The 24815-nt window shown below is 31.6% G+C and overlaps 3 protein-coding genes across 9 annotated transcripts; 1 reads left to right on the top strand and 2 right to left on the bottom strand.

The window, feature by feature from the left end:
• Nucleotides 1-1651: 1651 nt before the first annotated feature.
• Nucleotides 1652-3970, bottom strand: LOC137820894 (formin-like protein (DUF1005)). The gene is made up of 2 exons (XM_068625205.1): nt 2931-3970; nt 1652-2622 (listed from the first exon to the last, which is right to left on the bottom strand). The coding sequence occupies exons 1-2, from the start codon at nt 3551-3553 to the stop codon at nt 1896-1898; spliced, it is 1350 nt and encodes a 449-aa protein (XP_068481306.1). The 5' UTR covers nt 3554-3970; the 3' UTR covers nt 1652-1895.
• An 8700-nt stretch (nt 3971-12670) lies between these two features.
• PSRP6 (plastid-specific 50S ribosomal protein 6) lies at nt 12671-13168 on the top strand. Its single transcript, XM_090295165.1, has one exon. The coding sequence runs from the start codon at nt 12729-12731 to the stop codon at nt 13017-13019; it is 291 nt and encodes a 96-aa protein (XP_090151291.1). The 5' UTR covers nt 12671-12728; the 3' UTR covers nt 13020-13168.
• Nucleotides 13169-17490: 4322 nt separating this feature from the next.
• On the bottom strand, nt 17491-23134 carry LOC137821494 (inositol-tetrakisphosphate 1-kinase 3). Of its 7 annotated transcripts, none has more exons than XM_068626112.2 (11): nt 22584-23009; nt 21978-22059; nt 21772-21804; nt 21491-21567; nt 19878-19998; nt 19656-19748; nt 19300-19419; nt 19017-19193; nt 18442-18497; nt 18261-18345; nt 17491-17970 (listed from the first exon to the last, which is right to left on the bottom strand). In XM_068626112.2, exons 5-11 carry the CDS (start codon nt 19918-19920, stop codon nt 17882-17884), a joined length of 663 nt encoding a protein of 220 aa, XP_068482213.1. In that variant the 5' UTR covers nt 19921-19998; nt 21491-21567; nt 21772-21804; nt 21978-22059; nt 22584-23009; the 3' UTR covers nt 17491-17881. The 7 variants fall into 7 exon arrangements, 6 of the variants coding, with proteins under 6 accessions (XP_068482213.1, XP_068482212.1, XP_068482214.1 ...); XM_068626111.1 differs by having other exon boundaries at nt 21451-21567; nt 22584-23006; XM_068626113.1 differs by having other exon boundaries at nt 21907-22059; nt 22584-23005.
• Between the last annotated feature and the right edge of the window lie 1681 nt (nt 23135-24815).

The raw sequence follows: 24815 nt of genomic DNA on the forward strand, positions 1-24815 counted from the left end.
TGGTTATATCTACTCAAAACTGATGCTGGTCCCTTGCCCAAAGTTTGGTGCCCCTAAGAGAGGAGAAAAAGGGAGATTGGATTGGACCACCCCATACCCACACACAAGTACACCACCAAACTCTATGCTCTGTACCCTACCACTGCTCTGCCCAATCCTCTCTCACTCTCCCAGTTAATTATTTTGAATCCTTATGATGAATTTGTTAATTGTGTTGGGTGGCAATGCTGCAGGAGGAGAATCACATTTTTGAAATGCATGAATATGATCTGCGTAATGCTTACGTGGTTTGTTGGGAAGTGAAGAGAGAAGGTATAAAAAAACCATAAACTCCTCCAAAATCAAATCCCACAACTGGTGGAGTTATATGATTATGTGCCTAATATTATTATTACCTCCCTTAAAGCACGCCCCTAACTAAATTTCCACCCTGCACGCTCTGCAGCGCCCTGCGTTACAGCTATCATCCACATTACTTAATTTCGCCAAAAACAATGCCTCCAACTATAACACTTCATCATTAAACGCAAATTCAAATTCATTACCACTTTCATTCTACATCACACCACTTTTCTTCACTTCAGATATTTCTACCGAATGTTTTATCTATTTTTATACTTTTTTTTTTCCACTCTATTCATTAATTAAACCGTCTCAATATTTTTTTTCGCTTTTATATTTCATATATTATAAGTAAAAACAAGTCAATGTTTTTTCTTTAACCATATGTTTTCTCTTTTTATTCACACTTATCTATCTATATCTTTCCCTTTTTTTCCTAAATTGAATTTGAGTAACCTATTTTTATAGAAGAAGTAGGTAGCAGTTAAAATATAATTTCATAAATTGGTGTGCATTGGCGTGCAAAAGAAAAATAATAGTCTACCGTGTAACCATTTTATTCAGTAAATATATTTCTGAAGAAGTTTTTTGCACTTAAAAAGATATATGTTTGAATGATTATTTTTTTTTCTTATTTTTATTATTACTCTTTCCATATACAATTTTACCATTTTTACTAGAGAATTAGTGCAAAAGTCAATAATAAAACAGGATTAAAAATAAAATAATATATCTATATATGGGTTGCTCTCTGACAATGCATTTTTTAAAATTTAATTTACATTAAAATCTAGTTTTATTAATGTTTTAGAGGGTACAATATAAGAATACCGTTACTAAATATATAAAAATTACACAAATTTTATAAGTACCACTTTTAATCAACTTTGAAGTTATCGAAATCTATGTTTTACCCGAAAATGGTCATCCTTACAAACTTAATTTTTTTTATATGGAAACATAATAAACAAAGACATTGTTGAAAATAAATAAGATTTTCTCAACTTTTAAAATAAGAAATATGGTTAAACATAACAGAATACCTAAAATAACATGTCAGACATCAGAGTTAAACAATCAGTTACATTTTATGAATTACAAATTTATAATTGGACTTGGGCGTTTACTCTTTTCAAGTTCTCCATCCAAAGCAAGATTTTCAGAGACACTAGCATTTACAGCTTAAAATAGCAGAAAGTAATAAAAGAGATGCACATAAACACAAGTGAAGCTTAAAATAGCAGAAAGTAATAAAAGAGATGCACATAAACACAAGTGAAGCAGGTGAGAGTTCTGCTAAAAAACTAAATTTAAGAAGAAAAAAAAGCTCTTTCTTGATTTCCCATAATGGTTGAAAAAAAAAGACAGAAAATCAATGAAAAGGCACACGTGAACACACTGAGCCCACTCTAATACTTCCTTACTCTCATCCTTCTGTACAGCCTGTAAATTGTTTGTTAGTAGTAAAATGCCTCACTCAAAATGAACAACCCCACTAAAAAATTTAAAAAAGGAAAGGAGCAAAACACCAAACGACAAGGAACACGCCGGAATCACCCAACCAATTCCACCTCCTGGCACAGCTCCTTCCTAAGCCGTTGAGAGAAAAGCCTGCAGGCATCAACGCTCAGATCCACGGCGGCAGCCAGGGCTACGAACGCCGCCGCATCCTCCGTGCAATTCACGTGCGGCACGCTAACCTCCACCCTAGGCTTGCTGCATTTTCCCTCACCCTCCACGCTCGCCGACATCACAAAACCTCTATACATACAATAAGGCCAGAGGCCGTATCCATAGTCCCCGCTGCTCCTCGGGCTGCACGCCGGCGATGTCGCACTCCCCGGCGTAACTCGGCCGTTCGATCCGCCGGTACGACAACTCATATCAATGACAAACTTTCCTCCTTTGTAGGAACTCAGTGTGGACTCTGCAAGCACTATGCCGGCGGCACTCATGCCGCCGTTGGTGTCCGGTATGAGCTCGAAGCGGTACCCGAGGCCGTCGGAACCGCCGCGCTCGCGCCACGCCTCAAGCTTCCCCCAGGGCTTCCATGTACCGTCGCTAGGACGAAGAATGAGCCACGAACCGGGATTGGAGCAGCTGACACGGTCTGAACCGGGCGAAGCGACAAAAGGCGTGACCATGGAAGCTGCCGCAACCGGCGAACCGGAAAGGTCGTGAACCATAATGGACCATCCCTTACGCTCCTTCCCCGGACGCTCACGCTCACTTCCGAACGAACTCAACCAGCTTCTACCTCCCGGCTCTGACTGTAACGACCTGAACGAAACAGAATAACCGCATGGTTAACACGCAGAACACACCGCACTCACAGACACTCACATTAGTGAAACCGTTGCACTCTTGGAAATCCAAATCCTTAAAATTGACTCCTAAACAAAACCAATCCTAAAACGAACTATCCATATCCATCGAAACTCAGCGTAATTCAGAAGCAGTCACATTCAAATTCCTATCAAGGTAACAATATGTTCAATTCAGCTTGGCTATTCAATTTCAATTTTCCTTGCCTGTATAGGGTGAATTACCTAACAGTATCAACTGGCATAATAGTGAAGAGAACTAACCTGGAACGGTTATTTCGGTCGCCGGTGTTTCTGAAACTGAACTTGCAGGTGAAAACTGGTTGTGAGATGTTGCCCTGGATCTGGAAAACTTGGGGACTACATTCAGGTTCGCCATCGAACTGGAAGACGAATCTGGGATCAGGTTCGGCTTTCACATTCAAGTGGAACTGCGCGGAAGAGCCTTTGGCGTCTTTCCCTATCCTAATCCAGCCATTGTGGAACACTGTCGTCTTCGCTAGCGTTCCCGCGAGATCCAAGGGCACGGACACTTTGCCGAGGAGTCTCCCGGAGCTGACGCCGCAGGTAGTACCTCTCCGGCCGGTATAGATCGAGATTTTGAGGCAGAGCTTCCCAGCGAAGATAGATTTTCCGGCGAGCCTGTCGAGATCACACTTGCTGAGGTGGAAGGTTGCGGCGATGGGGTGCACCTGGGAATCGGGGAGGTTTTTCTCCGGAGGGATGAAGGGAACAACGGCGGACTGTAAAGGGAAGCTCTTGAGCTTGATTTTGCAGAAACAGGGGGAAGAAGAAGGGTGAACGATGGAGCGCGCGGGTTTGGAAGCAACGGGAATTTTGAGGGCGAGGTTGCCGACGGTTAGCCTGACGAAAGGGCAAGGATCCATGGGGAGAAATGAAATTGGGTTGGTGAGAGATAAAAGAAAAAAGGGTAATGGTAATGCTAATGCAAAGGTGGTGGTAGTGGAAGAAAGATGAGGGGCGGGGAAGGTGGATAAGTGAGAGTGTTGTTCATGAGGGATGGAGGGAAGCGAGGGTTGGTATTATGTTTTTGGGTAATAACGGAAAAGGTGGAAGAGTTTTGTGTGTAGTGTGGTGTGGTGAAATGAATTTGTTGTTGAGGGGAGGTGACATAAAGGGAGAAGAAAAAAGAGGGAGGGTGGGATACAGCTGGGTACAGGGTGTCGTGACTCTAGTGGCTGGAGAACCCATGTTGACGGTATCTATTGCTGTTGTGACTCTCTCTCCTGCGCTGCACTTTGCTGGGCTCCACCCTCTCTGATATCAGCATACCTCTTGTTTCCAGTCACTGCCCATTGGTTTTATCCATTATTATACTAATATTTTTTATTTTATCTATTTTTAACTCTTTTTAATTCCTCAATTGCCCTTCACTTTCTTATTTCTTGTTCTTGCCTACTACTACCTAGGGGTAAAGCAGGTTGAGGCGCACCTGCCACACCACACGTGGACTTCCTCTACATTATGGCTCCTACACTGCACGGTACTCTTAAAAGAATCCTATATCCGACCTCCTTTTTTCATAACTTTTATTATTTTTATATAAAAAATGCACCTTTTTTTTCTTTTTTTTCTTAACTTAATTCGGAAAAGGTTTTATATTTCCACACATCTTATCAACAAATTTTAAATTTCAAAGATTGTATCATTCAAGAATCAAATATAATTTATCAGTATGTGAATTGGTTATCAACTGCCTCATAATAATATGATGACATGACCTATGTGGAAAATATGACCTTGATATGTTACCATATCTGGTGTAATTATTACTTTTGTTATTTTGTTTTTTTGAAATCTTACAACACAATATTATTTTATCATATCATGTCATTTTCTTTACTTGCAAAATGGTAAATAAAGTTTTGACACCATTAGAATTAGAAGTTTTTTTCAACCTATTTAAAATGGTCGCTACAAATATCGTTTCAATTTGGGATTTTTTTTTTCGGATTTCACATTTGGAAGTTTTCATTAAGATTTTCACCTTTCAATATTTTCAATTAGGGTTTTATAACTAGGTTTCCGCATTTGGGTGTTTCAACTATTGATTATATTTATATGCTTTGTCGTTGATTTAGACTTTTTAATATTTATTTGTGCATGAGTGGTTCTTGTTGAAGGTCAACTTAGCTATAGTTAGTAAAGTCCATTAAAAATAATGATTATAAAAAATATAATCCAACTCTTAAGAATGTAGAAGGTGAAGTGAGTTCCATGGAATTCTATCAATGGTCCTAGAGTGAGATGTCATATATTAACATTACAAAAAATATTGGATTTAAGACATGAGACATGGTATATGAATATCTTAAACATAGTCTAAAGGTGGATAAAAACCACTAAATTATGATAAAGGTACACTAACTTTTCCAGAAGATGTGCAAAGGGCTTATAAGATGGATGAGTGTTATGGATTATTTAATTGATATGCAAGATATAAATGAGAAAGGTGGTAGTAACGATGGAAGCACAACTGAAAAGGTTATTTATACTAAAGATGAGAGTGTGGATAGGATCAATGATGAGAGGGTGTGTTAGAATATGATTTGTGAAGATGGGAGTAGTGCAAATAAGGCCAAATAGGAAACGGGCACTAAGGAAGGGATTTTCTCACAGTAGGATCATTGAGGACATGGTTACTCAGAAGAGCCCCAATGAGAATAAAGTTACTACAGAGGGTTCCAATGAGACTAGGGTGTTGGTTAGGAAAGGACAGGTAAGCACATGGGAAGTGAGCAAATTGCAAGTGTAGAGAAGGGTCATAGTGAGCAAGGATTTACTGAAATGAGTTTTGTTGAAGTGCAAGTGACAAACCAAGATGATGTGAGTGCACCAGATTATGTACAACAATTAATGCTTTTGTGGAAGATGTAGGGGTCAACAATGCATACATGGACCTTGGTCTCACTGATAAACACAAAACTAAGATAAAAACTACATTGACAAGTCAAATGCAAATACTCACGTATCTTTTGATAACAATGATTATACTGAAGGATGAGATTCGACCAATATTTTAACACCTGAAGATGATTCAAGTAGTTATAAAGTGTTCTAATACCAATATAGGAAAATGAGAATGTAGTGTTTGTATTTATTTACGTGAGTTTGATTACATTTTCCCTTACACAAAATCAATCCTTTCAGAGGTAAACACAGTTCTAAATATTGTTTATAAATTAACTTTACAAATTTAATTGAGACAAGAATAACACACCAATAAATTCAAATGGTGTTGAATAACTCTGGATATGTAATGATATCATCCATAAGTAATATTTTTCTTTTTTATGCATGTATCTTATCAATAATTGTAAAGTGGAGGTGTCCATTATATACTCTTCCCAAGGGTGCAAGAAAATACCTTATAAACAAAAAGCTAATGAAACAATTGGGCCAAGCTTTGTTAAGGGTAAAGAAAAGATGTTATTTTATTTTTTTATCCTAAATACTTCTGAATATACTCATGAAAGTTGCACTGCATGCCTCCAAGTACATATCAAAAGATTTTGTTTAAGAGTTCACTCTTGTGCATGTGTGCTATTGACATGATAGAGTGTATCACACTTAGGCATGTGTTGTCAAAGAGAAGGTGTACATGAAATCTCCCATGAATGAAGAAAAAATTATTGTTAAATTTTTATACAGTTATTTCACAAGAGGAACTCAATGTTCTTTTCATTTGTCTTTGCTTTGAGAGTTGTACGTTAAATGCCATGAACATGACTCCTAGTTCGTTGCATTTGAACAATTAAACTTTCTTTAAAACCTTTAAAATCTTTATCTTTTGTAATATCTTCAAATAACTCTGATAATAAATATTTATCATTTAAAATACAACATTGGTTGAGAATCTTTGAATAGCAACTAATATTGTTTCATTTTCTATATTGAATTTGAATATTTGAAGAGGACAAAATAATAGTTTAACTTCTAATAAAAGTCATAACATGAGTGATCTAAGATAAAGTTTTACCTGTAGCTCATAGTAAGCATTAAATATTCTTACTAGAAAGAAATAATGTTTCTGTAGACAAGATATGAAAAACATTTAAGCCCATTCTCTAAGTTTGTGTATCTTTAATAATAGATACTAATTAATTACCAAAAAAATGGAATAAAAGACATGTAAAAAAACTTCTTACAAGTCATTAAGAACTTCAATTAGTAATAATAACAATAATAAATATTAAAAATGTACTTTTTTATATTAATAGATTTATAAACTTTTAAACATATGATAATGAAATATATTTATTTGTAAATAAATAAATATTTGAATACAGACTTTTAATTGTCAATTCAATCTTTAATCAATGTCCTTAATAATCGACATTTATATTAATCTAAATATCTTGAAAGTGAAGAATTCCCATTAGGGTAGATGTTTCTTAAATATTACCATTGTTTGAGGACTGGTTAAGGTAAATTTAAATGTTTTAACCTTGATGAATGAAAAATGACGTGACAACAAATAGTTAGCACAAGTAGGATATGATATTAAATTACTGAAATTTCACATTCAGCATTGCGTCAGTAAAACTCGTCCGTGTTGCAAGAGACAATAAAAATTTGAAATATTATTCAGCCGAATGCTTGTTTCCACTAGGCAAAGGAAAGATCTAGAAGTATATACGGTATTATTGGCACAAAGTCCAAATTAGGGTTTGAGTGGTAATAAAGGAGCGTCTTCGTGTTTGTGTCGCCATGTTCCCTGTTAACTGGATTTTGTTTGCACTCCTTCTAAACATTGTTGATAACAGCTAAGCCAGTGAGTTAACAGAGAACCGAGATTAATCTTTGTTTACTCTATCTACAAATTCATTCAGTATATCTAATATGTTCTTATAAAAAATATACAAGATTAAAAAAAATAACAAAAACAAATTAAAGTATTGCAAGAAAATGTTTTTAACCCATCAATACAATTTTATTTGTGATTTATTAAGTATTACAAAATGAACTTTAAGCTTAATTCAACCCCATGAGCCGGTTTAAACTCACTTGTATACAACGAAATATTCTCATTTCTAGTCGACGTGAGATCTCCAACACACCCCTCACGCCAATCATGACAACAAGTGCGTGAGATTACATATTATGGGTGATCGATAACGGCCCGATAGCGGGTGGTCTGATAAAGCCAATAAACATTCGCTAGGATATGCTTTAAATGTCTCTGATACTATATTACAAAATGGACTTTAAGCCTAACGGGTCATGGGAGATTTGCACCAATTTATATGCAATGAAATATTTTTATCTCTAGTCGAGGGGATCTCCGACATTAAGGTAAAATTAAATGGATATGTTGTATTTGAGAAAAAAAAATTCAATAAATTTATGGAATTTTAAAAATTATTATGTTCTTTTAATTTTAAAATTGAAGAAGTTTATATGATTTTGATTTTTTTTTTATAAATTTGAAGTATTTTTTTTAATGTTTTTAACACCGTTCTTGTGCATGTGATTAATCTCATTGTATATTACTTATGGTTGACTAAGTTTTTTATTTTTACTGCAAATGGAAACACTGATTTAGATCTATTTGGTGCTAGACTAGAGAGAAGGTTGTAGCAAAGAGATAATTATATTCAGTGACTTCAACATCATCAAAACATCATTATTGCTTATATTTTTTGTAATCATGTTATCTTCCTTATTTTGCCATTATTTCTTTCTTAGGATGTCCATTTTAAAAGAGTTATCTTATTGCACCATTTGCTCTTTGATAAAGGTACCATTGAGATTTTTTTTGCTTTGTTTTAGTTTAATAGCATTTTTTGGATTAGTTTGTACATTTTTAACCTAATTTATCTTCTTTGTTTTTGTAAAGAAATATCTTTATACAACCTGAAACTCACCATCACCAATGTGTTTTTTTTTTATTGTTACTCCTTTATTTAATTTATTTTAATTTTTTATTTGAAATTATAAAATAATTTGTGTACTAACATATTTAAAATATAAAATTAAAAAATTAAAAATTTTCAATTAATTTATTGTACTTGTTATTAATTGGGATTATCTAATATGTTAAAAAAATACGAAGATGGAAATTGCTTCAGTAACATACATGTATTTTGGTTTGCGAGAAATATTCTTTATTTTATTTTCCTCTTCTATAAATGTTTAGTTGAAAAAGTTTGTTCAAAAAATTTTATAATTAAAATTTTATAAGAGAAAGTAAAATGTGGTTTTTATTTCAGCACCTTTTGGCAATATTTAATAGTGTCAGCTAATTAGAAATGATTAAATTGATTGTTCGTTTATAATTTCAGAGAGACCACATTAATATTAAAGTTAAAAACTGGAAATCATTTTTCCATTTTATCACTGTAAGTAAACAAATTTAATTCATTATTACCGTTCTAGAGGTTAGATAGTTGACACTTATAAAAAATATTTTTTTATATTATTACATAATTTATAAATTTTTTATATATCCGGATTACATATTCATAAACATATTTTAAATCTAAAATAAAATTTTGAATTTTATAAATGTAAATAAATAACACTTTTGAATACAAAAGTTGCACAAAAAATAATAAAAAAATATCTTCACATTTAATATGAGGTAAATTTCCTATCTAGCACCCTTTAGACTTTTATTTCCCTAATTAACACCCTTTTGTTTTTATTTCCCTATCTAGCACTCTTTTGTTTTTATTTCCCTATCTAGCACCCTTTTATTTTTTATTTCCCTATCTAGCATCATTTCAAAAATAAATAAATAAATAATAATTTATTTATTTTTTGATAATTTTAATTTTGAATGCATTAAAAAATAAACATTTTTAATGTTTAAAATAGTTAGAAATATAATTATTGAATAAAGAAATGAGTTTTTATAAAATAAACTAAAAAAAATTAAAATGTTTAGTTTAAAATTATTTTTTTTAAGAATGAAGAAAATAAAAAATTAAACCCTGCAACAACATAAAAGTTGAATCTATAAACATAAATTACTATTTATTTTTATTATTATTGATGATGTAATCATGTTAATTTTAAGTAAAAAATACATGACATAATTACAAAAAAATCAAAGTCAATTAGTATTAATTAATAGTGGATACACAAGTAATATTGAAGTGTTTATCCTAAATGCAAAATCCTAAAAAAAAAACTAATGCAAATGTTACACTTAATGCTTAAAAATGAGAAGCAAAAAATGAAAAAAAAAATAAGTCTAGAAAATAAAAACAGCAACAATAAAAAAAAATGGTAGAAAAAAAATAATAACTAAAAACATAAAAGATATAAAATAAAGGCAAAACAAATTAAGATAGGCAATTGTTTCCTACACCCAATCAATTTTGACTGGCACCCGACAAAAATTTTAAAATTCCATTTTGCCCTTGTATTCTTTATTAAGAAAAATGGTGAAAATTGGATATTGGCCTCCAGATGCACAAGTATGAAAGGGATTGTTGTTCATTCCAGAGATAGAAATCTGTGTAAAAAATTAAGATTTTCAATTTAATATTTCGAACATATATATCCGTAAGATAAAGATGAATTCCAAACGTAAATGACCGTAAGTGGAAAATGGATTCCAGATAAATTTATCCAAATGTAAGCAGTGCAAACAAGCTTACTTCCGAACATAAGCATCCACAGTAAAAAAAAATCAATCTTCTGAATACCACAAATATGGAACCAACAAAATGATGTCTGAATAACCATATCCGTAGGTCATTAAGCAATTCCGACTAAAAATATCCGAAACGCCTAGGTAAAGAGAAAACTAATCATAATGTGTGACGTCTTTTTCGGTGACTTTGTTTTTCCGGTGGCTTCGTTGTTTGTCGCCGTCTAACTCCCTCACAGATGATGCCGCTTCAATCACCACAACAGTAGATGTCGCTCCTCAGTGAAGGTGAAGCACCACTTCCTTGGTGAACGGAGAATGCTGCCTCAGGGAGAACGCGCACAGAGAAGAATGAAAACGACGGTGGGTGGTTGTTGTGTATGTGTTGGGTGCTTGGATTGAGTCCTGAATTGGGTGCACATCCTTAACCTAATTTTCATTTCATTAAGGATATTTTAGTCTTTTCATAAGAATGATTGGGTGTCAGTCAAAATTGATTGGGTGTAGGGAGAATCTGCCATTAAGATAAAGATAAAAGATATAAAAATAAATCCAAATAAGATAAATATAAGAGATATAAGGCGATATTAAATGAGTATATGTTGATCATAAAAATGAAAATAAATGAAAGATGATAATTCATTTAATATTTTCTTCAATGGTACATTAAATAGTTTGTGCGAAATGAAACATATTTAATGACGAGAAGTGCACAATCCAGTAATGTTGGGACATATTCTTTATGTCTGTCTTGGTGTTTGACAATATGAACATTTTTTGTTTGATCATGTTGTTCTTTTATGTCCATATCAGTCCTTATTTAACTTTGTTTTTTTATAATTATGTCCTGTATTTTTTACTTGAAATTAACATAATTACATCATCAATAATAATAAAAAAAAATACTAATTTATGTTTATATATTCAACTTTTATGTTGTTGTAGAGTTTAATTTTTTATTTTATTCATTCTTAAAAAAATAATTTTTAAACTAAACATTTTAAATTTATTACTTTTTTATTTTTATTTTGTAAAAACACATTTTTTTATTCATTAATTATATTTCTAACTATTTTAAACATTAAAAGTATTTATTTTTTAATGCATTCAAAATTAAAATTATAAAAAAAAATATTATTTTTTAATTTATTTTTGATATGGTGCTAGATAGGGAAATAAAAAATAAAAGGGTGTTAGATAGGAAAATAAAAATAAAAGAGTGCTAAATAGAGAAATAAAAACAAAAAGGTGTTAGTTAAGAAATAAAAGTGTAAATGGTGCTAAATAGAGAATTTACCCTTAATATGGGGTGACACGGAGATATAGAAAGAAATAGTCCTTATCAAATCATGGATTAACTTCAGCAAAGGGCGAAGCCCAAAAGCTGCTTCTTCCTCATCTCCATAAGTTGACACCATCATATTTTATGTAAAATACATTTCAAATTATATAATTTTGAAAGCTTTTTTTCAGATTAAGAAAATGTTTTTGAATTATGTAATTTAGAATAATTTTTTAAAATTTAGGAAAAACTTTCATATATAATCAAAATGTGCTTTTTCAAGACTTCTTCAATCTGAAATATTTTTTTTTAAAATACTATATAAATTACATAATTTATAATATAAATTTACAATAAGAATTGATTAATCTAAAACGTTTTACTGAATTCAGTAAGAAGTTCCATATTATCTAATCTACAAAGTACTTTCAATTAATTTTAAATTGTGTAATTGGAATAATCACCGAATTAATCTACAATATACAGAAAACACAAGTGCATAATAATCCTCAAACATTTACAAAAGAATATTGTTGGAATTGTAAAACTTATGGGAGTGTTGCTACGGAGGTGCAGGAAGAAGCAGTCAGCCCAAAAGGGATAGAAAGAAAAGAGCAGGCCCAGTAAAGGCAATTGCTTCCTGCACCATATCACTGCACCCAATCACAGGGGAAAAACCGAAAATATCCTTAAAAAAATGGGGTGCATATAAAATTACATTTTGGACCCCTTTTTCCGAAACACAATAATCTTTTCTGGATAAAATTTTTCAGAATGTATTATTTTTAGTTCTGGATTTTTTTTATCCGGATTGGGATTTTGATTTTTTTTTCTGGATTTTTATATCCAAAAAACAAAAATCTCTTCCAGATTTATTTTTCTGAAATGCATTATTTTCAATTCTGGATTTTTATTTCTGGAATAAAGGATATTCTTAGAATTTTTGAAATTATGTTGGGTGCAGGTTCAAAAGGGTTGGGTGCAGGGAGCATTTGCCTGAGAGAAAAGGCGAATACATTTGGGCCTTGTACATATGAACCCAAAGCAGAAGGGTAAATTGGGAAGGTTTGAAAAATATCTGAGAGGGATAAACCGGTGAGAGATGAGTGTCTGAGAAATCACAAAACAGAGAAGAGAGAAGGGAAGATAAGAGAGAAGGATGTCGTCGTTGTCGAGCATGTTCGGGTGTGGAGCGGTGATGGCGCCACCACAATCACTGGGAATCGGAAAGAGAAGTGACGGAGGATTGACGATAGTGTGTTCGTCTCGACCGAAGAAGAAAGCCACCGCACATCACATGAAGACTCGGCCGCGGAAGTCGCAGCCATGGGATATAAACCGCAAGCCAACTGTGTACGATCCCATGCCTCCTCTTCCTCCGGATTGGACTCTCATTATTCCCGCCGACGCTTCTTCTGCTGCCGTTGCTCCTCCGCCTCCCTCTGCCTAGTCACTCACTCGGTACTGCGTCGTCGTTTTCATGTCTTTTTCTTTCTGTTTTCTTCAATTCTGATACTCGCTACTCTTTCACTATTTCATCTTATATTTCCTGTTTACATCTCAAATGAAACCTTCGTCTCTGCATTTGTTTTGGATGAATTAACTCTCTCAGGTACTCTCTGCACGCGTTATAGAGAATTCGATTAATTTGCCAACTAATGTTTAGGTTTTGTGAATGAGATTAGTATACATCAATTTCTAAGCCTAAAACTCGACACTCTTCCTACACACTTAGGAACACTTTGCAACTTGATTTACGTTTATATTTCTGAATTTTTGTACACAAATCTTCTTTCTGCACTAGTTTTCTTGTCACAATTTTTTTTACACTTTTTTTTCTCGCTTATTTTCTTTTCTCCACTTAGCTATTCTGTCGCGTGTATAGATATACTAGAGAAATAAAAGAAAGAGGCAGTTAGAGAAAAATACCTGAACGTGCAGTGTAAAGATTTGTAATGGAAAATAGTTACTGCAGAAACAGAACATACCAAAAGCAATTCACTACCACACGTGTTAACCAAAACAGTCTACCTTAATTCAAGTTCTCAAAAGGAAACAATTCGTATTTCATTTCTCAGTTTTGCAAATTCAGACACTATACGATCAACTGCTTTTATGTTGACTTAAGAATTAGTTTATCATTTGAATCAAATAGTTCCAAAAGATCATCTAGGAACATACCAAATATCTTCAATACGTGATTTCCCATTCTTTCGCTTAATCTCAGTATTTGTTTCCATTCCTTCTGCAAATAGAGTGCTAGCGTATGTAATTCTGATCTTAGTTCTTTTGCTAGCATCAAATTCACTTAACTACTCTCTATGATCAGTCGTATGGCTTTAACAACCAGTATTAAGATATACCAAACTTCTGAGTAGGGAGATCCATCACCACCAACAATACTGGATCCTCGTCATAGTCATCATCTGGAATCACATTTGTCTTTTTCTCACTGTTCTTGGTCTATTTCACCTTTGCATGCCAACATTCAGAAGCAAAATGTGACCCCATTTCTCATAGTTATAACATTGTATTTTTTTTCTTAATAAAAACCTTTCTCTTTCCTTGACTTCTACCATTTCCTCCTCCTCTTCTACTTGAGAACTCATAATTATCTTCACTCTTTTCTTTACATGAGTGCCAATTTCCCTTTCCTCTTGCATTTACACTTCTTTCAATCTTTCTTATCACCATCACCTTTCTCAAAAGTTTGAGCTTGCACATGCTTGATCCATCTCTCTTGTGTGGGCTCTGTAAATGAGTCTTTGGGAAGAGGGTTTTTAATAAATAAAGCTTTAAAAAATAATAATGATTATATTAAAATAGAATGTTAAAAGGTAATATTTAGAAGTTTGGAAATTACAAGGAAAAAAAATTAGAAAAATAATATTTTTAAAATATTGAAAAAAGAGTTCAAAAAATGGTGAAAATTTAAAATAATTATATTTAATTCTAATAGTATATAACTGTTACCAAAAGTAATGTTTGTAGAAAAAATAAATGCAAAATATAAGGTTTATTAATATATGAAAAATATAAAAATAATAACATTTATAAGAAAAAATGAAAAATAATACCTAAGATTAGGTTTATAAAACATAACAAATGAGAATGTAAGTATAATTTTACAAAACATTAAAAAAGTGAAAATGTGTATAGAGATATAAAAAAATAAGAAAGTAAATATGATTTTACAAAATATTAAAAGAGTCAGTCTATAGATATAAGAAAAGGACAATAATAATGGTGACGATAAATTAAATGACAAAAAAAATAATATTTAAACTTTTGACAACTATAAGAAAGAGTAGAAACTTAATGCGTTATATATAATGTTGTTTAAAAATAAAGTTTCGGTTAGAAATATGTAGAAAACTAAATACAACTAAAATATTAAAAATAAGTATATTTAATTAAGAAAAGTATAACTGTGTAGTGTTTATAAGAGGGGAAAGAGGGTTTATAATAAATAATTTTTTTAAAAATAATAAGGGTTATATTAAAATAAAATGTTAAAAAGTAATATTTAAAACTTCGAAAAATATAAGAAAAAAAGTTAGAAAACTTACTAAGGGAGAAACTTATGAAGAAAAAATGAAAATTAATAATATATCAGATTAGGTTTACAAAACTTATGAAGTGAGATACTATAAATATGAAAGTAAATATAGTTTTATAAAACATTAAAAAGTGAGCAAGTAGGATATAATACATGATTTATTACTATTTTATAATGTGACGTACCATTTCGGAAGGTATATTGAATAACATATCGAATTTAGGACTTTCTGGTTAGGGGGATATTATTCCATTTATGGAGTTTTTTCCTTTATCTCTACATTTTTCTTCATCCACTCCTACATTCTATTCTTTAAAATACTGAAATTATTTTTTTATAATTTTATGTGATTTCAAAATGGAGATTTTATAAGAAAAAAAGTGTTTCTGGAATTCGTAAACGAAGATAATTTTTATAATAGGAAATTTGAAAGATAAAAAATCATTTCAGAATATTCTTTTCATAATACCCTTTTTTTATTTCTAGATTTGTAAATCCGGAATTAATAAAATTCTAAATAATATGTTTCAAAAATATTTAAGAAACAGCAATACAGAAGTCATTTTTAAAAGGAGTAAAATAGTCTTATTCAAAAAATGATTGGTGCATAAAGAAATTTGTAGAAGTCATTTTTAAAAGGAGTAAAATAATTTTATTCTAAAAATGATGGGGTGCATAAAGAAATTTGTTAGATGCAAGAAGAAACATCCTTCCATTTAAATGTATCATGAAAGGAACGGCTAAGTGACAATACTTCTGAATACTGTACTGATATTAAAGACAACTTTAATACTGTCATTAACTTGATCTTCGAGAATATTCTACCACAAGTTCATCGAGAACAATACATAAAAAATGAGAATACGGTAATAATGGTTATAAGAAATTAAAATGTCAAAAATCAACATTTAGAAGTTTGACAACCATAAAAAAATAGAGAAATTAATGTTAGATATAATGGTATTTAAAAATAAAAGTTTCTGTTAGAAATATGTAAAAAACTAAAATATCTAAAATAATAACAATAAGTATTTTAATTAAGAAAAATATAAATATGTCAGTAGATGTAGTGTGTATAAGAGGAAAAGAGAGTTTGAAACAAATAAAGCTTTAAAAATATAATAATGAATACAATGTTAAAAAGTGATATTTAAAATTTTGAAAATTACAAGAAAAAAGTAAGGAAAAATAAAAATTCAGAAAAATGGTGAAAATTAGAAAATTAATATTTTTTAAATTAAGAAAATTTAAAATAATTGGATTTAATTATAATAATATATAACTGTTACCAAAAGTATGCAGAATATAAGGTTTATAAATATATGAAAAGTATAAAAATAATAGCATTTATAAGAAAAAATAAAAAAGTGAACAAATAAGGTGTATAGATATAAAAAAGAAAGATAATAATAATGGTTACAATAAATTAGAATACATTAGAATGTCAAGAAATAATATTTAAAAATTTGAAAACTATAAAAAAAAGAGAGTAGAAACTTAATGTGTTATATATAATGTTATTTAAAAATAAAAGTTTGGGTTAAAAATATGTAGAAAATTAAATACAACTAAAATATTAAAAATAAGTATAAAAATAAATATATTTAATTACGAAAAGTATAAATATGTATTGTTTATAAGTGTGGGAAGAGAGTTTATAATAAATAGTTTTAAAAAAAATAATGGTTATGATAAAATAGAATGTTAAAAAGTAATATTTAAAATTTGAAAAATATAAGAAAAAAAAGTAGAAAAATTATGAAGTGAGAAACTTATGAATAAAATGAAAATTAATATATAAGTCAAGTTTCCAAAAATTTATGAAGTAACAAACTATAAATACATAAATATGTTAATAAATATAGTTTTACAAAACATTAAAAAGGCGAACAAGTAAGATATATACATAAAAAAAGACAGTAATAATGGTTATTAGAAATTAGAATGTCAAAAATCTACGTTTAACTATAAAAAAGTAGAAAAAATAATGTTGGATATAATGGTGTTTAAAATTAAAAGTTTCTGTTTGATATCTGTTCTTCTTGCACTTTGTTCTTCTGCAAAGCTACTATTAGAAAGACTGTTTCTTCTTGCACTTTGTTCATCTGCTACCCTCGTACACTTGTCAATTTTTATCCTTTTGTGCCATTTTTATAGAGAAACTTTCGATTGGAAAAAAAACTTCCAAATTACACTAATTATCTCTGCATGAAGAAACAGCCCTAGAAGAATCATGTTGTAATTTTGTTTTTGGAATTATTTATAAATAAGCATAAGCAATTGGGGTGCGTATTACTGGGCCAATTGAAGTAGTTATTTAGATTGTAGTAAGAAATATAGCGAGATGATTGTAATAAAAATATAGAAGAAGTGAAGATGCATTAAAATTTGGCTACTGTAAAGTAATTATGGCTATATACAGCAAAGAACGGTCAGTACATTTGAAATCCGTCAACTTATCAAACTATGACATGGTCATATCAACATCCACTGAGGTCCCTTCAAATTGACCCCTTCGGTCTTCGGGATTTGCTACAACATTCGTTACTACCACTTCTTCTGTACAGGTTGCTGTTCCCAAACACTAGTCAAACAGTTATTTTCCCTCCAACTTCCACACACACCAAAACTGCAAAAATTATTAATATTCTAAGATACTTCCTACACCCTTCAAACTCACTCGGTAGAGTAGAGCCCAACGTGCTTACGTTGTGAGAGCACATGAAATCAAAGGGCTAAAAAGGATTTCTATTTTAGCCTGATCTTTTCTTGTACTTCCCCTGCCCCAGGCTCAACAGGAAGTCAGTAAATATGTGTTCATATTCAGGCATTTTTCCATAACCTGCAACACCAAGTTTTAAACGGTCAATAATTTCAAAGGAAACCTGTGCAGCCATTTTGTGTGCAAGTAAAACTGTACAGATACCAGATAAGGTGTAATAATTCAAAATGAACTTACAAATTAAATATCAATAATTTATTGTATATGACCTCTTTTGACATTTTTATTTTCAACACTTTTTCTATTACTGTCATTGACATGATAAGGAACATTAAAACAAATCAGAAAATCGTGTTGATGTCATCTCTCAGATAAAAGTAAACAGTAAGATCGTACGTATCTGCTCTTACCAGGGAAGTAATTTATGTCAATGACGTAAAAGTGATCTCTTGTTCCATATTCACGGATAATATCCAGGTTGAATAGACGAAGACCCTAGAATAAGAATAATGAAAAAGATGCGTTATTATTACAGTCCTAGCTAGTATAGACAACATGGAACCTTCAAAAACAAAAGAATGGGCAAATTACCAATCTCCATCGAAGTTCCTTAGCTAGTTTCTCTAGTAATGGCCTTGGAGGAAGTTCTGCAAGGAGAAAAAAATGACAATCAGGAGACTAAAATGCAGTTTAGTCGTCAAGACTTTCAATTTGCAGAAGCATATATATATCATTTTAGCTCTGGATGCCTGCACCCATACTACAAACACTTTCTACATCCACGCTAATGTGAATGTACTCATAATAACCTAATCAGATGAGCTGAGATTTCCAACTGACTAGATCACACCACCACCTTACCCCATATTGTAGGCCCGGACAAAAGTTGAATTATATAGTTCCAACATATTATGAAATAGCATTTTGTTTAAAATAGGTTGCCATAAAATTACAGGGTGAGAATTATGACAATAAACCAAAAATGTTTTTAAACAAGTGGTATTATCAACCGATGAGAGGAAATAGTTTCGCTCTAATGTTTGTGAATGAATAGAACGAGACCTGGTTTTTTCCCTTCCAAAGGAGGGAGAATTGTGAAGACCTGTTTGCTTTTAAAAAGTAAAGCTCAATAGAAAGCTTTTGGACAAGGAGACTTGATAACTTACCAGCAACAGTAGGATCCAGATCTGCATCATCTGCAGAAGCTGCAGCACACGAAACCCTTGGAAAATTATATATCCCAGCATCTTTGGAGAGTTCCCACTTGCTAACATCAGGTAATGAAAACCGCCTTACTACCTTTATAGCATCACCAACTATATAAACCTTGAAGAGAACACCTCCTACACAAACAATAAAGTACCATTTCTCGTTCACTATCATAATGATCTTGTAATTCTAAACATTGAAGGGTGTAAAATATAGATACAATATATAGAAATTGCTTACCATGATTGACAAATTCCTGAAGAACAAGAGGAGGTTCAAGTTTTTGAAGGGAAAATTGCTCATAAGCAAGGGATAATTCATGTGACTTTGCACTTCCATCAGCAACTAGTGGCTTTGCAACTAAAATGATTTTGAAGTTGCAAACATAAGAAGGAAAGTTCAAATTAAGCAATACAAAATTAAGTAATAGGATCAGGCACAAAAATAGATGGGATTACCATGCCTATTTTCATAAGTTCTAATGACTTTGCCTCAAAAACACAACCCTCGTAACAATAAATGTCCATGCGTCCATGCTCTGAGAAATCGTATAACTGCAGCATCTAAAAGTAGTTGAAAAACCAACATATACATACCAAGGGGTAAAGTCAAGCCAGCTTGGTTGACCAACTCTGGGATAGCGCATGCCTCTCTCTTGATAACTAATTGCCGAGGAACACCCACGATGCCTGCATGATGAAATGGGAAAACTCATTAGCTATTAATAACTCAACATGGTTGAACATACGGCATAACTGAATAGTAATTCCGTCCAGCCATAATTCATAATCAAGATGGAGACAGAAAAAAAAAAATACCATAGGAATCAGAAAGGTTCATGTCTGCTACAGCCTGAAGCATATACTGACGATTGCGTAAATGTTGTATGGCATCTGGAGGATCCAAAACAGTAACATCAGGATGTGACTGCCTATAATCCTGAAATATATCCAGAAGTTTAAAACCTAAGAAAAAGTGGTCACCAGTTTTCTACATTTAGTAAAAATAAATACGTAGAATAGGCTGTGAATTAAATAGCCAAACATGAGCAGTTCAACATTGTTTTTCTCCTTAAGAATATGTATTAATCCAAAAAGAAACCTTAGTTCAGTTCACAGAAACTGCTCTCACAAGAAACAGGCAACACTGATATTCCCTTCAGAATACACTGCAAGAAACTCTGGAATGCAATGTCCAAGACATTTCACTTCATAGAACATAAGGGGCATCTTATTCAAGTCTCGTTCATAGAAATGTGTAAGCTTAACTATAATAATGAAATAGTGAATTCAACAAATTATGTAGAACACAAGACATTAATCTGCCTTAATTCCAGAAGTATTCTTTTCTCAGGCTATATACAAAGAACTTGCATCCAGATCTTAACTTAAAGACACTACACCACACTATTCTATTGCTCTCTTTCATATCAGGAGATCTCCTTGTTCTTTCTGTCATTGAGCATCTATACTTCACACATGTCCAAAACATAAAGAAATAGCTCCTCTCAGTACAAAGAATGTTTTACTTTTAAAGCATGAATAATAATTTCCATCATATCTCTTTATTATGAGTGCCACAGCTCATAAAATAACTTCGTGTTCAAGGTAACAAAAAACAGACTGTGTTTATTAGACATTTTACCCACTATACTTCATGTAAAAGGTTAGAAGAGGAAAGAAACGATAAGTCGTTCCACAAATACTCGGAAAACTATGGGCGAAATTTCCAACATTGATGATATTTGTACCAAAATAGAAAAACATATCATCCAGAAAGTCAGGCTTGAGTAAAATGATAAAAAATCTAAATGCGACAAATTAGTAAATTTGAAAAGATAACACAAAACTCTTACACTTATATATAGGATATTTCATTATTGTAGGTATAATCTATTAAAATATACATAATCATTTAAGTAATGAAATCACAGATGTAAAGTAGCTATTATTACAGCATAAAGTATAAGATTGTAGTTTTTTTGAATCAGATTCAACACTTTTAGACTCGTGGACAATATTTGGAGGTTACGGCAGATATTGTCAGACACGCGCATATGTACAGTACAATCGATATGTATTATCATAGGCCGGGCAGCAATTAGTGTTAATGAGACAGGCGCCAATTTTACTGCTTCACTGATCAGAAATCTTAGACCGTTAACTTGCAAATTTAGGTCATTATGACTCCTACATCCAGGTTAGGAGTACAAAAAAAAAAACACAGCAGTGCTGAGAATTGCAATGTAAGAAATTAAGAACGGAACTGATAATTTATCTTTCTCTCTTTTAACCAACCAGAAGTCTATCTCTTAGCGCACCCAGAAAAATGGAACCTACTTAAACGGAATCAAAAAGGAAAAATCTTTTGAAATGATTTGCCATGTAAAACCTGACAAAATCAGCCAGATGTCCATGAAAGTAGCGACAACCTCACTTGCAGGAACCTTGAGGCCTCGACCTCAACTACTGGTTCATGATTCATAATGAGAGATGGGGAACAATCACTCTGCAAATTATGCCAGACAGTAAGTTAAAAAAGCTAGTCGTTGACCAGCCTTCCATCGTTTTCTTTTTACATCCCAGTTAACATCAAATGCATAAAGAAACAACACAGCCAGCAAGCATAATTATTATGATGGGATTAATCAGCACAGCAAAAAAGTGTAAAAACAAGCGCTGAAAAGGGGGTGGTTGGTGGGTGGGGACAAACCTCAACAACCTGGCGCCACTCTTTCCCCGATAGCTGCATTTTCCAAGATACAAAATGGAAGAATCAGCCACAGTTGAACCGAACAGGCATCATTTGAGCATTTGACATAAATACATTGGATCTTTTATGATTTACCAGCGGGTAACAAGCAGTACACATATAATTTGAGAAAGACGACGAGGAAATTCACAGGAGGAAATCATAACCTTATGCAAGACAATATCAAAAGGGCCTTGATCTGAAAGAGGCCTATTATGGTCAATAGCCACGAAAAGTATGCCCTTGTTCCTGCACGAAAATTCGTACAGATTGAAATCAGTAACAAGCGAAGTAGCACAACACGGTAATATTTTTTGAAGGTAAAAGGACAACATTATTGAACCATAAAACAGGGTTGACAAAACAAAACAAAACAAAAACAAAAAAGGTACAAATACGATCCATGTATTCAGAATTTGAGAGGAGACTCTCAGACAAGTTTTTCAGAAAGAACAACGATTGATATAGTTTCGGTGAAAACAACAAAAAATAGGCAAAATATCCTCCCATGCGCAACAGATTCTCCGAGGATCACATGTATTTTCCTTTCGCTTTCTCGCCAGCCTACCGAAAACAACGCGCGTTGGAAGAACCTCGTTAATTAAAAATCGAAAATAAAACACAGGGAAAATTCTCTCGTTTGAATTCACACAAAGGCGGTTATCCGAGGAAGAAACAATTAATTCCGGTTGATTCGTTCTTTTAAAGGCAATAATTAAATCGCAACAAGACACGAGGATGAATGAATTAACGGTTTTTGGCTTTCGGTTTACCTAGCTAAACCTTCAAGCTTAGGCTGTAAAAAGCTCTTAATCTTTTTAGTGGTGAGAGCATAACCAACCACAACCAGTCTCTTAGGCGACGAAAACCCCGCATTGACCACGGGACACCATTGATTTTGGGCGAGGGTGACATCATTCTCCACCACTTCCTCTTTCTCACCACCGTCGTCGTTTTCCCTCAACCTCATACTCTCACCGAAAACCTAAACCTATCTAAGCTTAATTTCGAAGAGAATGAAGAGGAAGGAGGAGAGAGGGATCCGAAATCGGTTTTCGCTGCGGTGGTTGGAAGAGGAGGGAAGCGAAAAAGAGGGAAATGGTTTGTGAAGGAGAAGGAAGATTTGGAATTGTAGAGAGAAAGGGGCGTTATGGGAAATGAATGAAACGAAGGTAACGGAAGAGTGAGAGTGAATGGAAATAGCAGGGACCGCAGAAGGGGTATTTATAGAGGGATTGTGTTGTGTGATGCTGAGCTGTTGAAAACTGAAGATAGTACTAACGCTGTTGAATTCAACTTTCATCATTCCACGCGTTAGAATCACGCTGCGCTGTTTGGATTCATTGTTTTTGTTGCTTCGGGTTACCACTCGCTTCAAATTCATGTTGCACTTTATCCCTACTTTTTCCTCTCTCTCTCTTTTTTTTTTTTTTTTTATCTCTCCCATCATTTAATTTAATTGTTAAATATATTTATTTTTCTTATATTATATCGTGGAATTAATTTTCTTTTTTTCAAAATCTTAATTATATCAAGATTTCTCATTATTAACAGTTTTATGTGTACACAACTTCTTCTTTATTATACCATTATTTAATATATCTTATTTTATAATATAATGAAATATTTTATCATTTTATATAAATTATTTAAAAAATAAATTATTTTTTAATTTTTTAAATTAATATTAATTTATAGTTAAAATTATCATTTTATTCATGAAATTAATTTAATTTAAAATTTTACAATATTAATCTATTAAAAATAATTATAGTGGACATCAAAATCAAAACAAGAACAATTTTTAAAAAGATTAACAATCTTACAATCATTTCACATATATAATTATCTATTCTAATTATTTTGCTAGAGAGATTTAGATGATTTAAAATGTGAATCAATGATTTAAAGTTTGAAGAGGATTCAAAACCAATTTTGTGTAAGTGAAAAAAAAATATTTAACTATTAACTTAATTATTTTTTAAAAAACATTTTAATTTTTATTTAATTCTTTTTCTTTTATATATTTTCAATTTAACCTTTGAAAAAAATTCAAATAGTCCCTTCAACCGACCACTTTAAAATTATGAAATCTCAGAGTTGAGCAAAAATAATTTTTAAATCAACACGTTAAACATAATCTATATCTTATGCATCAGAAAAAGAACTACATTCTTAGCCTAAGTGTACCTATTGCAATAGCTAACAAAACAAATGAAAGCTGAATCAGAACCGATATGTCATATGCTATTAGGAATGCCACTGTAATCCGTAAAATTTAGCACTAAAACTATTTATATTATACCACAAAACTTACATCTGATAACAAACAAACAATAATAAATAACGATCAAAAAACTTTTAAAAATTATATAACCAATGAAATTAGATAACTGAAATATCTCATTATCAAAGTTTCAACTCATTGAAAATAGTTATAATAAACATTAATAAAAAATAATAACAATTTTTTTTAAAAAAATTATCTTTAAAAAACCTAACAATTATTTCACATATAATAAAAATATAATTTTAATTATTTTCATATTATAAGTGCATTCTAAAGTTTAGTCCAAAACACCAATTTCATATTATAATATAATTAATAATTTAATTAGTTAGATTATTCCTTACTTTTTAATATATATCCGTATTTAGTAAAAAACAAAATCAGATTTTTTTCTCCTGTATATGAAGATCTATCAACAATATTTATGAGAATAAACTTGTTTATAGTTCACACTGATGATTTGATTTTCAAAAGACGGAATTTACAACGTGAAATAATAATATAGGGTTAAAAAATAGTTAGAATTTGGTGACTAGAGAGTTGAATTTCAATCATGTGTTTTGAATTTTTTATCATTATAATTTTTGAAAAAAATTGGAAAAGCTCACCTAAATTCAACTCTCTCAAGCCGAATTTCGAGTAGGTTTCAAACATTCCACAGTACTGTTCATTGTTGAGAATTCAACTTTTGGGATCGAATTTTGAGTGGAATTTT

This window comes from Phaseolus vulgaris, chromosome 9, assembly GCF_051622355.1.
Source record: "Phaseolus vulgaris cultivar YP4 chromosome 9, ASM5162235v1, whole genome shotgun sequence".
Classification (NCBI taxonomy): Eukaryota; Viridiplantae; Streptophyta; class Magnoliopsida; order Fabales; family Fabaceae; genus Phaseolus; species Phaseolus vulgaris.